Genomic DNA, 11,981 nt, shown 5'->3' with positions numbered 1-11,981 from the left:
GCTAAAGGGAAAGGAAAACGCTGGTGCCGATGTCTACTCAGACAGTGATAGCGAGGGGGAGGGCGATGTTTGTGGGCCTAGAGGGAGTGCAGCGCGATATTCTGTCTATGGTATAAGGAATCGAGCCATGCAAGCCGGTCCTTCCAGTGCGTCGCGAAGAGTAGACTGTGAGTGTCAACCTTTCATTGCGAACTTATTACTGATCATCGAGATTGCAGTGCCCACGCGGTCCATCTTGCAGACGTTTGTGTCGTCCAACAAGTCAGACGTGTTCAAGTGTCATTCGATCCACGAAAACCTGTCGGTCAATATCCCATACGCGTGCTCCTACTCAAATGGTGAGCTTCAACGGCATGATGCGATCGATTCAAGCGTGTTCATGCGAATGCATCTATAGCGGCGAAGCACGGCGGAGTCCCTCACCTAGCGATTGCGACTGAGCAAGGGACCGTGGACATTTTGAACACGTCCAAACGCGACGATTGGGATGTCGGTACGTCATATTCACCTGTTGCAACTGGCACCCTCACATACCTCTCGCGTACACGCAGAGCCACAGCGTGTTACTGTGCAACCCCATGAGAACGGCATCTTCGACGTGAAGTGGTCTCCTTCCGACACACTCATCGCCACGGCGTCGGGGGATCATAGCATCCGTATCTCGACCCTTGTGGATGGCCGCCTCCTGCATGTCCTCCGCGGGCACGAAGGCACTGTCAAGTCCGTCGCATGGGACCCGACCCATGACGGCGACGTGCTATGTTCTGGGAGCCGCGACGGTGGAATCTGTCTCTGGGATCTGAGGGTAGGCGAGCGCGGAGACTCTGGGGAGGTCATGCCTGTGCTCTCTATTGCGAAGGCGCACAATCTGCAAGGGAAGATGGCCAAGCCGAAGGCCCCTAGAGGCAAGCTCGTCCCGGGTGTGCCTCTGCAAAGCATCACTCATCTGCTGTATACGGACACGCACCCATACGGTGTCATCAGCAGTTGTGCGTCGGAAGGGTACGTTGTGAATTGTAGGAGCACCTGCCGCGTACTAACACCTGCGTAGAATTCTACACCTATGGGACGTCCGTCTACCATCGAGCAACGCCCGTCCAAAGGCCAAGAAGACGGCCAAGCAACTCCCCAAGCCACTCTTCTCATCGACAGACCCCACAACGTACGCAGGCGCACGCCGCGGCCGCGGTATCACCACGCTCGCACTCGGAACTGGCCCCACCACCGCGCTTGTCTTTGCACTTGGCATCGACTCGCGCGTACACACCTACACGCTCCCCTCGCTCGCGCCGCTCTCCGGGCACATGGACAGCACATCTGCACTCGGGATCCTGGACGACCCGCACGCGTATTCGGACGAGCGGATGAAGACGAACTCGTTCTACGTCCGAATGGCCACCTCGCCTTGTGGGCGCTGGCTCGCCACAGGCGGCGCCGCAGAGGGCCGGGCGTACCTGTACGACATCTCCGCGGCCGGGCGTGCAGGCGGGCACGGGCATTCGGGATATGGGTCAGGGGTTGAGTTGCGCGGACAGACGGGCGAGGTGGGTGCGGTCGACTGGGCGGACGGGATGCTCGCCACTTGTGCGGACGACGGGACGGTGCGAACATGGAGGCCGGACATCGACGTGTCGCGGCGGTGTAGGGATGACCCGCGCGAAATGGCATGGGAGTGGGCGTGGTCCACGAACGCCTAGATGTCTTGGAAGCTTTCGAGTGTATATATAGTCACCATCTGTAGCATAGTCTGTCTGGATTGGAAGCCTTTGCTGGCACTTATAACCCCAAAGAAAGGCATACGCAGGCGGGCATCTGTGGATATCGACAGCGAGGAAGATGCGCAATAATTATGGTGTACAGCGGGTATGTAAGTACGGTAGCGTCGTGTCCGTGCAGCGAGGCGCCCAAAAGAGCCCAGTAAAGGCCAACGACAAACAGAAAGCATCCGGTCCGAGTCGGAGAGGCTATCTACTTTTTCTGTATTGCATTGACCAACCTGATGCATTCGTGTTAGCTTATAGCTCGGACCGACAACCACTAGAGCGGGGACTAACCAGTCCAATCCGTCCTCCAAGCCCTCGCCCTTCGTCGCACAGCTCCCGCGCACGCTCCACTGCCGCTCCTTCTCGCCGCCGGCCAGCCCGAGCTTCTCGCTGACCGTCTCCGGCGGGAGCGCCCCAGTAACGTCTTGCTTGTTGCAGAACACGAGGAGCGGGACACCCGCGAGCTCCTCTTCTGAGAGCATCGTGAGCAGCTCCGAGCGCGACGTGTCGAGTCGGTCCACGTCGGACGCGTCGATGACGTAGATGATTGCCGACGTATTGGGGAAGTAACAACGCCAGTACGGCCTGCGTAGCAACGCTTGCGATTAGCGGGCGTGCGTGTGGAGGGAGGAGGGATAGTACGCACCGGATACTTGACTGGCCACCAAGGTCCCACACTTGGAACTTGATGTTCTTATACTGTGTCGCGTGCGTCAGCGCCAGGGCCTTCCAGGGAGAAGAGCACAGTTCAAAGACATACCTGCACAGTTTCTACGTTGAACCCAATGGCTGCGCGGGCGGCGTGTCAGCTTCACACGCCGAAGTCAGCGGCGAGACAAGTCATGCGCACTAGGGATAGTTGGTACGACTTCTCCAATCTAACGTCACGGCTTCGTTCAGCGAACGCGCGTGCACAGTCTACCACGTGCGACCCACCTGTAGACGGTACAGTATCGTAGTCTGCGGGGCCGCGTAGGGCGTCGTCAGCCATGTGGAAAGTTGCATTCCCTGCAGGTCTGACACACCTTGCCCGCGGCGTCCAAGCCGAGCATCAATATCCGGACATCCTGGTCCTTGCTCCAGCGCACCAGCGAGGAGAGCGACGTGAACAGCGAAGAGATGGTGAGGCCCATGCCGAGTGACCGAGCGAGCGAGAGAAAGCGCACAGGGAGAGCGCAACCGGGTGTGTAGGCGGACGGCGGACGGAGAGAGAGGTTCCCGTCAGCCTGTGAGCGGACGCGAGCCACTTTACACATCCGGCGCTTGCAGCGGGATTGCCACCGCGCCGGGGCGCGCGTACCTCGCCCACGTGGCGGTGTAGCGCGCCCCTGCAGCTTTTCGCGCGCGGGCGCGTCGGTGGCTGCACATCTCGTCCACATCGCTCGTACTCGCTATGGCTGCCGACGCTCCCGAAAAGTCCGCGCGAAAGCACAAGAAAACGAAGACCTTGGAGGGCGCTGAACCTGCCGGCGACGCCGCTGTAGCGCGCGCAGAGAAGCCAAGAAAGTCCAAGAAGGCACGGACGGACAACCCTGCAGCAGACGACGCGCAGGAGACCGCAGATAACCGCGCTGCCGTCAGCGGAGCGGAGGACATCCCCGCGCCCAAGAAGGAGAAGAAAAGCAAGAAGCGCAAGCACGCCGAAGCCGAGGTTCAGCTCGCGGAAGGCGATGCAGAGAAGCCCGAGAAGAAAAAGAAACGCGAGAAGGTCGAGACAGCGGTGGTTGAGGACGTAGAGCAGTCACCTGTAACCGAACCAAAGTCAAGCAAGAAGGCAAAAGGGAAGAAGAGGAAGGCAGAGGAGGCGAGCGAAGAGGTTGTTGGCGGAGGAAAGGCGGTGGCAGAGGACAGTGACGTCGATCCCGCTGTGCAATCCGAGCCACGGCCTCCCAAAAGAGAAAAGAGGGACAAGAAGAGAGTGAAAAACATCCAACGCGACGAGGTGGATGTCGGAGACGCGGCATCCAGCAGCAAGCCGCAGAAGAAACGCAAACGTCGCTCGGCCTCGGGTTTCCCAGATCCTACCGTGGACGAGGCCTTGAGCGAGCAGGCGCAGAAAGGTGCGTATTAATCTATTGTTATGAACATTGCATAGCTAATCACTGTGCGATGGTAGCGTTGGACTACGCGTTCACCCAATTCGAGGAGCCCGACAAGTGGAAATTTAACAAGGCTCGGCAAAACTGGATCATCCGCAATATGTGGTCGGAAGAAGCGGTATGTGCTACCGCGGGTGCACGCAACACATGGTCATTGAAGTCTAGTCACACTCGCACAGATCCCAGAAACCTACCTGCCACTCGCGTCCAAGTACCTGCAGGGTGTCCAAGGCGGCGCGCGAGAGGTACTTTCCTCCAATCATACTGTTGTTATATGTACTGACGGCTATATCTAGGCCCTCGTTAAATCGTGCCGGGAAGCTATTGAAGCCCCCCAACCTATCGCAGAACCTGCAGCACCGGAGGAGAGCAAAGCTGTCCCCATCGAGTCCGAATCTGTCAAGGACTCCCCTACAAAACGGACAGTGAAGTTCGAAGTCCCGGTCACCCAAAATAACACCACGAACGACACCAAGCGCAAGCGTGCGACAGATTTACTAGCCCTCCTCACGTCGAATACATGATGATCTTAGTGGAGTTCACGGATTCGCTCTCGAGATCACACAGTGCATGTAGACACATCTTCTCTTTTCATCTCCATTCTCCTCCACACTACAACTACTCTCCAAAACATGCGATGGACAGGGGACGACAGCTATGAACGTGTACGAAGCGATAGTAATGACAGCGAGTACCAGTGCAACCTCCAACAACATGCGACGATACATCACCTCCTAAGCACTGGCCGAGACCTCCGCCGTAACAGACGCAGCCGTCAACGGCGCGGGCGCGAGCGTGAGGTCCGCGTTCAGAGCGTCGACCTTCGCGAGCGGCTCGGTGTACGGGCCCAGGAGGTCGTTGAACTTCTCGCGGGTGATGCGTACCGCGCGGGGGTCGACGAAGCGCTTCTGGCCGGGGTGCAGAACTGCAGGCGCGGTGCCGTCCGTCAGACCGAGCTGCTCGTCCGACCAGATGGGCTCAACGGGCTTCGCGTCCGCGACGCCGACGCCGGCGTGGCCGCCGAGCTTGCGCCAGTCCGAGGTGCGTTTGATGCCAAGTTCGGTGAACGTCTGGTCAACGGCGCGCGAAAGGCGGGCGATCTGCTCGACGTTGTGGCCGGGGGTGACGGTGAACCGGAGACGCTCCTCGCCGCGGGCGACGGTCGGGTAGTTGATGGCCTGGACGTAGACGTTGTGCTCCGCAAGGAGCTTGTCTGACGCGAGACGCGTGAGCGTGGGGTCGCCAACAAGGACGGGGACGATGTGCGAGGGGCCGGGGATGACAGGGATGTCCATCGCAACGAAGCGGGACTTGAGGTCACGGACGTTGATCTGCTTCAGTTGACGGTCGCCATTGAACTCCTTCTGGTACGCAATGCTCGCGCGAGCACCGGCCATGTTCGCCGGGGGGAGCGAGGTCGTGAAGATGAAGCCGGAAGCGTAGGACCTGATCATGTCGACGAAGTCGTTCGAGCCAGCGATGTAGCCGCCAACAGCGCCGTAAGCCTTGCCAAGTGTGCCTACAGTACATGATCAGAATATGCGCAGTATGAGCGTACCGCAGAGGCACTTACCAGAGATGATGTCAACGCGGTCCATGATGGAGCGCGGGATGGGCTCGCCACTTTGGCCCGCCGCCTTGTGGGCCTCGTAATCGAGGTGCTCCGCGACACCCGCACCGCGGGGTCCGTACAAGCCGACGGCGTGGACCTCGTCGAGGAAGGTCAACGCGCCGTACTGCTCCGCCAAGTCGCAGATCTCCTTAATGGGGCCAACGCTGCCGCACATAGAGTAGACGCTCTCGAAAGCGATGATCTTAGGGGTCTCTTTGGGGTACTGAGCGAGCTTCATCTCCAAGTCCTGCAAGTCGTTGTGCTTGAAGAGAACGCGCTTAGCGGTCGAGTGACGCATGCCCTGAATCATGGACGCGTGGTTCATGGTGTCGGAAAAATACACGCAGCCCGGGAGTTTGGTGCCCAAAGTGGCCAACGTGGCATCGTTGGCGACGTAGCAGGACGAGAAGACGAGGGCAGCGGGCTTGCGGTGTAGAGTGGCGAGTTCCTCCTCGAGAGCAAGATGCATTCCGGTGTTTCCGGCGATGTTCCGGGTACCACCCGCACCGTGGCCGTAGGAATCCAGGGTGCGACTGCGGATCGAAAGAAGTTTCGCGTCAATAACTAAGTTTAGAACGGACAGAAGGCCAAAATTACGCACTGCATCGTCTCGAGAACCACGGGATTGTTGCCCATCCCGAGGTAGTCGTTGGCACACCATACCTCCACCTCGTCCTTCACGTTCCCCGTGTGAGCGATGGGGAACTTGTGTGCGAGGCGGTTGATGTTGTTGAAGTAGCGGTAAGACGCATCCTGGTGCTTCTTCTCCAGCTCGTCGGCGTAGAAACGCTCGTAGTCGAAACCGCCAGGGGTAGCGGCCTTCGGCTTGGCCTCGGAGGTGGAGGCGAAGGGGCAGCTGGCGGGAGCAGCAGCCGCGGGCTTAGCGGCGGCAGCGGCCTTCGCAGCCTTAGCCTTCTTTGCGTGAACGAGGTCCTCCGCCATGCGAGCGGCGGCGAGGGCCTTGGAAGCGTGGGGGCACTTCTGCGCGTCGGCAGGCGAGGGGTTGTTGATGCCCTGGTGCTCCGGGATCTTAGCGAACTCAGCAGAGCCCGCGAGGCTCGCGTATCCGGCGACCATCTGGGTCGAGCGGACGTGGAGGGCGGGACCCATGACGGGGCATTTCGTTGCCTTCTCGGTGAGCTTAGAGACCGCCGGGAAGCGGGGCGAGGCCGAGGTGCAGAGCGTGCGCAGGGTGGAGGTCTTGGTGCGGCCGAGGTAGGGGCAGGTGGCCTTGAACTTTGCGAGGTTGGCTAGCTTGTCCATGGCGAGCAAGCGGAGGGTGAGGGGGAGGGGATAGGGGGAAGAGGTGAAGTCAGAAAAGAGGAGGAGATGGCTGCCTCTTATGGGCATGGCCCCGCGCAGGCCTCCGCTCTGGCCCGGATAATCGCCAGCGCATGATTGGTCTCTCGAGGCGCTCTCACCGACTCTCACCGCTTTCGTCCTCGTCCGACTCCGGCTACGCGCGGGCCCGGGAATGCTTCTCATGACCGTACACGACTGACATCTACTCGCTCAACACACTCAAGCAGCTCTCTACCACCTCCATGGCCTCCCCAACCTCCCCCACACCGATGTTCAGGCTTGGCACCAATCGCACCGCGTCCGCTCCCGCCGTCAGCAATAGCACTCCTCGCTCCCGCGCAAGCTCCACCACCCGCCCAGGGTGGCTGCTGTCCTTGAACCCAAGTCCGCGGATGAGCCCCCTTCCCCGCACCTTCTCCTCCAGAATGTTCGGGAACCACTTCGTGAGCAGCGCCAGCCGCGCCTCCAGGTAGTCGCTCGTCTCCTTGACGTTCGCCACGAACGCCCTGTCCGACAGACGCGACATAACATGGTGGCCCAGCGCACAGGCAAGGGGCGACCCTCCGAAAGTGGTACCGTGTGTGCCTGTGAATCCCACCGTCGTGTATTAGCATCGCAGCATGCTATGCAGTCCGCTGAGAATTTACTCACCGGCGGTCATTACTTCCGCAATGTTGTCTCGCAGCAGCACAGCTCCGATTGGGTACCCATTGGCAAGCGGCTTAGCAGTGGTCACAATGTCCGGATGCGCGTCTGCTGGGACGGTTGAATGGGCCCAAAGGCTACCCGTCCGATATAGACCGCACTGTACACATCGCGTTTCAGTCAGCTCTAGCGCTCCCAAGCAACATTACGGCGGCAGCGGTGGCAGCGTCCCCTTTGCCACCGACTGAAATGAAGCCGGTTCGGGAACCTAACTCACCTGGATTTCATCATAAATCAACACCGCGCCGACCTCGTCGCATCGTTTCCGGAGCGCGCGCAACCAGTCCACCTCGGCGACATTGATGCCGCCCTCGCCCTGGATAGGCTCGACGATAACTGCGCACGTCTTCTCTCCCACCAAGCCCTCCAGCGCCGCGGTGTCGTTCAGCTGCCCGACCCGCACGCCCGGGATCAAGGGCGTGAACGGCTTCTGGTACTTCGGGTTCGAGGTGACGCTGAGCGCGCCCATGGATCGCCCGTGGAAGCCACGCTCGAAGCACACGATCTCGACCTTGTCGCACGCCGGATCGTCCCACGCTTTTCCGGTAGCCTTCGCCCAGCGCTCCTTGCCGACCTTGCGCGCGACCTTGAGCGCGCCCTCGTTTGCCTCCGTGCCCGAGTTGGAGAAGAACACCTTCGCGCCGCTCGTGCCATTCGTCACCGGGTGTGTGCTGCCGGGCGCCCACCCGAGCCCACCCTCGGCCTGGGTCAGCTGGATGAGCAGCTCGGCGAGCTTCCCCGCGTACTCATGGTGGTAGACGTTGCTCGTATGCAGCAGCGTTGACGCGGTCGTTCGCATGACCTATACATAATTGAAGCAAATTCGGTCAGCACCAATCGCCGGCCGCCGATTCGAACGCAACGAGTGCAGCGATGCACACTGTGTCATGACTGTGTGCGACCAGATCCCGGGAGCAGGCGTGGTGGCATCAGCATGCTCGGCACAGCACGCCCGACAGGATGTGTCGTTGCTTCCCACACCTGTTCCTGGGACGGGGAGACGTGTGCAATAAGATCAATCCGACGCACCTCTGCGACACCTTCGTCCCCATGCCCGAGTGCATTCACTGCAATACCCGCGCTGAAGTCGAGGTACTTGCGGCCTTGCACGTCCCAGAGGTATGCGCCCTTGCCCTTGGCCATGACAATGGGCGGCCGGGCGTAGACGGGCAGGATGTACGCATGCGAGCGGTCGAGCAGCTCCTTGACGGCCGGGGTGATCGAGGACGGGTCTTCTGGGTGCGTGACCGCGGTGTAGCGCTTGCTCGGCGCACTGGGCAATGACAGGCCGCTCCGAGATGAGGCCTGCAGACGCAGAATCCGTGTACAACGTCAGAGCTAGCACACGCCTGTATAGAGGATGCCTCACCTCAGTTCCCATGCATCGCACCCCAAGACCATGTTTGGTGGGCCGAACGAGCGTTCGCTGTGCTTGACGAGTGGCCGCGCGCATTTTTTCTGCTACCTAGCTCCGCCGGTTCGTGGGAGGTAGTCTGTTGGGTAGCCTGTGAGGTGGAAGAGCAGAGCACGGTGTGCGGTCCGCGGTGGTCGGCGAGTCATGGCTGCACATCCACAGAATTGCTTATAGCGGGCGCTAAAATAACGCGCCAGGCGAAAACGCCCGAGTGCAAATTCTTATCAGATAAGATCCAATATAGCCATTGGTCAATATATGTATGGCCACGATCTATCAATCCCCCTGTCGCTTTCAGGTCGTCGGACAAAGCATGAGGCGAATACATATCAAGCTCGGGTACAACCTAGAGCATATCGTACACGCATAGTACGGAAGGAGCCAAGGGCAAGATTCAAACACGGCTACATAAGCCACCTAACCCCTGCTCCGGCTGCGGCTCGATCCAGAGCTAACAGACATCGAAGAATCACTGGACGACGACTGAGCACGACGACGGGGGCCTCGTTCCCCAGCGGGAGGGGGCGAGACGGAACGCGTAGCCGACCTGCCGCGGCTCACCGGTGACCTCGACCGCGACGGGGACCTCGACTTCGTAGGCGAGCGACGGCGTGGCGACGGGCGATCCCTTCCATAGCGTGGCGGAGGAGACCTGGAACGGTCGTCCCTGCGGCCGATGTCCCGGGCGCGAGGGGGATGCGGGGAGGGGGAAACCTTTACACCCCGCTCACCTCTCGACGGTGGCTCGACAGAACCAGAACGCCGGTAACGAGGGGGAGGAGAGCGCACAGGAGAACGCGACTCGAAGCGGCGCCTGACGCGAGCCGGAGGAGATGAAGGTGACCGGGAAGCGGGTCGGCGGCGAGGTGGAGAGGGCGAACGTGAAATAGGACGGCGACGAAGTGGCGAAGGCGAGCGAGAGATAGGCCGGCGGCGAGGCGATGGCGAACGAGGCCGCCTCCTCTGGTCATCCCGAGCTACAGGCGAGTAGTCGCGACGCCGCACGGGGCTCCTGCTCCTGCTGCGGCGATCGTCGTAGTCCCGACCACGGTCCCGGTCGCGGGAAGGGGGTAGCGGAGGGGGTGGCATTCTCTCCGTGCGTTTCGCGCCTTCTTCCCTCTCTTTGCGCCGCCTGTCTTCCTCTCGCCTCCGCAGGCGGTCTCTCTCCTTGCGTTCTGCTTCCCACTTCTCCTTTTGCGCCAGCATCTTCGCACGTTCCTCGTCCCGCTGTCGGTCTCGCTCCTCCCTCTCCGCAGTCCGACGCACGCGCTGTTCCTCCTGCTTCTCCCTGTCGAACGCGTCTCCTTCGTGGTAGTCGCTGCGGGTGCCAAACGCCCGGGCCATCTTGCTAAGCTCTTCCTTTTTAGCGGCTGCAATGCCGTGGGTGTCCGAGGGCTTCAAGGCCTTCGCATTTTGGGTGAAGGAGGCCGCTTCAGCAAGAAGCTTCGTTCGAAGTTCGCTGACTTGCTCCTCGATCTTGTCTTCGTCCACCCTAGTAACATAGTGGTCAATCAACGGGACAATGGACGCTCAGCCAACATGAACGTACCCTTCGTCCTCCAACTGGAGCTGCAGTTCCAGGCATTTCACTTCCACCTTGCGCTTCCGCTCGTGCTCCAGAATCTCCGCGTCGGGTTCCCTGTGCTTGGGCGGCGCCACGTCCCATGCGCCAGCGCGGTCATGCACGCTTTGGTGCGAGCGGATGGCCGACAAGTTTCGTACTACATAGCCATTCGTTCCACTGCAGGCTGTTAGTATGGTGTATATGTCAGATTATGAAGGCTTGCTGACCTTCCACGAGGAGTGGTGAGTCCGATTCCGTTATACATGCTGCAGCGAGTTGGAGGAACTGGTCAAGGCGTTCGACACCACTCGAGCGCTCGTCGGCAGACGCGTTGGTGAGTTTCGGCAAGGCCCGTCCTTCGAGCGCTCGAGCTCCGGAGCGCCCGGGCCCCCTTCTCCGCTGGTCCTCCCGCCTCCTCCCGCCGGACGTCATCATGCCCGCCGACGTCTTCTTCAGCAGTCCAAGCCTTCGAGCTTCGTGTGCGAGGCAGCAGAGCACGTAAAAATCACACAGGATTTCATGCACATCCTACATAGTCAAGATGGTACATCTAATTGCCTTCTAATCCAAGTCGGAATCCGTACATTATAATATGTGATACATAGCCGTCCATCTCAAAGTCTAGGATGAGCAGTGGCCAAGTCGAGGAATGGATCCCACTGGTAGTCCTCATAAGCTCGCCGCGCCAAAGAGTTCAATGCCACTCGCTTGTCCATTTCTATGTCGTCGATCAAGCCCTCTGTGAAAGAAGCTATTAGTCAACAGGGCGAGCAAGTGCACATCACGATATACTGACCTCGTGTAGTGTAATCTAGTTCAGGGCGAATGTACCCGAGCACGATCGCTTTCATGTCGTGTCCGTAGAAATCTGTCTTGAAGTCGTGCATGATGTGGATCTCCTGCAACCGTTATAAGATTATGCCCCTGAAGATCATGTAACGTGTTGACTCACCGCAGTCATTCTCTCGTTCTTGTAGAACGGGTTCCAGCCCAGGCTCATGACCATGGGGAGCACTTTTCCGTCTTCTTCGGAGAGTATGACTTTCCCATCCTTCTCTCTTGATACTTGGGCATAACCGTAGTATACACCCGTATCCGTAACGGAGCTCATCGGGGCGATCGACTCGTCCGGCAGATTGGCTGCTACTGGTTCAGCAACCGGACATAGCTAGCAGCACAGAGACAAACTCACCCGTGGGGCAACCAAGATCTTTGCCTCCGCGGCCAAAACCTCGTTGGACTACACCCGAGAGGTGAATGGGGAATGGCTTCTGAGGGACTTCGGGGCCGACGATCTGCGGGCGAGTCTCGCGGAAGGACTCCGTGCGCACGGGCGCGGCTGCTCTGTCTTCGAGGCCCATGGTTCGGCGCAGGCGGTATAAGTTAACGGGGGATACGGGGGCGGGGGATGGCTACAGATTGGCTGGGTATCGCGACGATAAATAAAAGACGGGTGCAGGGAAGATGACTAGTGTGAGCATCCCGCTGCCTCAGCAGACGTCGCTGCCGAGATTACCGGAAC

At 59.9% G+C, this 11,981-nt stretch overlaps 6 protein-coding genes across 6 annotated transcripts; 1 reads left to right on the top strand and 5 right to left on the bottom strand.

Moving 5' to 3' along the window:
- Positions 1–127: 127 nt before the first annotated feature.
- Positions 128–1,786, top strand: TRAVEDRAFT_63440 (WD40 repeat-like protein; the record flags this gene model as incomplete). The annotated part of the gene is made up of 5 exons (XM_008037489.1): positions 128–146; positions 219–338; positions 398–493; positions 552–1,002; positions 1,052–1,786. 5 exons carry the CDS (start codon positions 128–130, stop codon positions 1,695–1,697), a joined length of 1,332 nt encoding a protein of 443 aa, XP_008035680.1. The 3' UTR covers positions 1,698–1,786.
- A 10-nt stretch (positions 1,787–1,796) lies between these two features.
- TRAVEDRAFT_163462 (ARF/SAR) lies at positions 1,797–2,963 on the bottom strand. Its single transcript, XM_008037488.1, has 7 exons — positions 2,789–2,963; positions 2,700–2,723; positions 2,614–2,641; positions 2,524–2,552; positions 2,410–2,462; positions 2,055–2,348; positions 1,797–1,996 (listed from the first exon to the last, which is right to left on the bottom strand). Exons 1-7 carry the CDS (start codon positions 2,894–2,896, stop codon positions 1,969–1,971), a joined length of 564 nt encoding a protein of 187 aa, XP_008035679.1. The 5' UTR covers positions 2,897–2,963; the 3' UTR covers positions 1,797–1,968.
- A 573-nt stretch (positions 2,964–3,536) lies between these two features.
- Positions 3,537–6,750, bottom strand: TRAVEDRAFT_27324 (5-aminolevulinic acid synthase). Its single transcript, XM_008036647.1, has 6 exons — positions 6,076–6,750; positions 5,436–6,007; positions 4,159–5,381; positions 4,042–4,107; positions 3,880–3,980; positions 3,537–3,823 (listed from the first exon to the last, which is right to left on the bottom strand). The coding sequence occupies exons 1-3, from the start codon at positions 6,735–6,737 to the stop codon at positions 4,597–4,599; spliced, it is 2,019 nt and encodes a 672-aa protein (XP_008034838.1). The 5' UTR covers positions 6,738–6,750; the 3' UTR covers positions 3,537–3,823; positions 3,880–3,980; positions 4,042–4,107; positions 4,159–4,596.
- Positions 6,751–6,942: 192 nt separating this feature from the next.
- On the bottom strand, positions 6,943–8,985 carry TRAVEDRAFT_144048 (acetylornithine and succinylornithine aminotransferase). Its single transcript, XM_008037487.1, has 5 exons — positions 8,851–8,985; positions 8,511–8,786; positions 7,699–8,283; positions 7,428–7,581; positions 6,943–7,361 (listed from the first exon to the last, which is right to left on the bottom strand). The coding sequence occupies exons 1-5, from the start codon at positions 8,932–8,934 to the stop codon at positions 6,979–6,981; spliced, it is 1,482 nt and encodes a 493-aa protein (XP_008035678.1). The 5' UTR covers positions 8,935–8,985; the 3' UTR covers positions 6,943–6,978.
- Positions 8,986–9,199: 214 nt separating this feature from the next.
- Positions 9,200–10,748, bottom strand: TRAVEDRAFT_27322 (cwf21-domain-containing protein). The gene is made up of 3 exons (XM_008036646.1): positions 10,687–10,748; positions 10,445–10,636; positions 9,200–10,387 (listed from the first exon to the last, which is right to left on the bottom strand). The coding sequence occupies exons 1-3, from the start codon at positions 10,722–10,724 to the stop codon at positions 9,313–9,315; spliced, it is 1,305 nt and encodes a 434-aa protein (XP_008034837.1). The 5' UTR covers positions 10,725–10,748; the 3' UTR covers positions 9,200–9,312.
- A 254-nt stretch (positions 10,749–11,002) lies between these two features.
- On the bottom strand, positions 11,003–11,842 carry TRAVEDRAFT_27320 (riboflavin kinase). The gene is made up of 4 exons (XM_008036645.1): positions 11,652–11,842; positions 11,412–11,599; positions 11,256–11,358; positions 11,003–11,198 (listed from the first exon to the last, which is right to left on the bottom strand). Exons 1-4 carry the CDS (start codon positions 11,818–11,820, stop codon positions 11,074–11,076), a joined length of 585 nt encoding a protein of 194 aa, XP_008034836.1. The 5' UTR covers positions 11,821–11,842; the 3' UTR covers positions 11,003–11,073.
- Between the last annotated feature and the right edge of the window lie 139 nt (positions 11,843–11,981).

Source organism: Trametes versicolor (assembly GCF_000271585.1).
Source record: "Trametes versicolor FP-101664 SS1 unplaced genomic scaffold TRAVEscaffold_3, whole genome shotgun sequence".
In the NCBI taxonomy this organism is placed as follows: domain Eukaryota; kingdom Fungi; phylum Basidiomycota; class Agaricomycetes; order Polyporales; family Polyporaceae; genus Trametes; species Trametes versicolor.
The sequence above is the reverse complement of the archived record's forward strand: the minus strand, read 5'-3'. Positions and strand labels throughout refer to the sequence as shown.

Bases quoted from the DNA above. Each gene is read 5' to 3' on its own strand.
- TRAVEDRAFT_163462 (XM_008037488.1), bottom strand. From the start codon at position 2,896: ATGGGCCTCACCATCTCTTCGCTGTTCACGTCGCTCTCCTCGCTGGTG. The intron at 2,553-2,613 runs GTGCGCATGACT...CCGCCCGCGCAG, and splicing joins AGTCGTACCAACTATCCCTA to CCATTGGGTTCAACGTAGAA. The intron at 1,997-2,054 runs GTTAGTCCCCGC...CGAATGCATCAG, and splicing joins TTGGAGGACGGATTGGACTG to GTTGGTCAATGCAATACAGA.
- TRAVEDRAFT_27324 (XM_008036647.1), bottom strand. From the start codon at position 6,737: ATGGACAAGCTAGCCAACCTCGCAAAGTTCAAGGCCACCTGCCCCTAC. The intron at 6,008-6,075 runs GTGCGTAATTTT...TTCGATCCGCAG, and splicing joins GTGGTTCTCGAGACGATGCA to TCGCACCCTGGATTCCTACG. The intron at 5,382-5,435 runs GTAAGTGCCTCT...CATGTACTGTAG, and splicing joins CCGCGTTGACATCATCTCTG to GCACACTTGGCAAGGCTTAC.
- TRAVEDRAFT_144048 (XM_008037487.1), bottom strand. From the start codon at position 8,934: ATGCGCGCGGCCACTCGTCAAGCACAGCGAACGCTCGTTCGGCCCACC. The intron at 8,787-8,850 runs GTGAGGCATCCT...CTGCGTCTGCAG, and splicing joins TGCGATGCATGGGAACTGAG to GCCTCATCTCGGAGCGGCCT. The intron at 7,582-7,698 runs GTGAGTTAGGTT...CGATGTGTACAG, and splicing joins TGATTTATGATGAAATCCAG to TGCGGTCTATATCGGACGGG.
- TRAVEDRAFT_27322 (XM_008036646.1), bottom strand. From the start codon at position 10,724: ATGTATAACGGAATCGGACTCACCACTCCTCGTGGAAG. The intron at 10,637-10,686 runs GTCAGCAAGCCT...AACAGCCTGCAG, and splicing joins CTCACCACTCCTCGTGGAAG to TGGAACGAATGGCTATGTAG. The intron at 10,388-10,444 runs GTACGTTCATGT...CTATGTTACTAG, and splicing joins CTCCAGTTGGAGGACGAAGG to GGTGGACGAAGACAAGATCG.
- TRAVEDRAFT_27320 (XM_008036645.1), bottom strand. From the start codon at position 11,820: ATGGGCCTCGAAGACAGAGCAGCCGCGCCCGTGCGCACGGAGTCCTTC. The intron at 11,359-11,411 runs GTGAGTCAACAC...TAACGGTTGCAG, and splicing joins AGAACGAGAGAATGACTGCG to GAGATCCACATCATGCACGA. The intron at 11,199-11,255 runs GTCAGTATATCG...CTTCTTTCACAG, and splicing joins ACTAGATTACACTACACGAG to AGGGCTTGATCGACGACATA.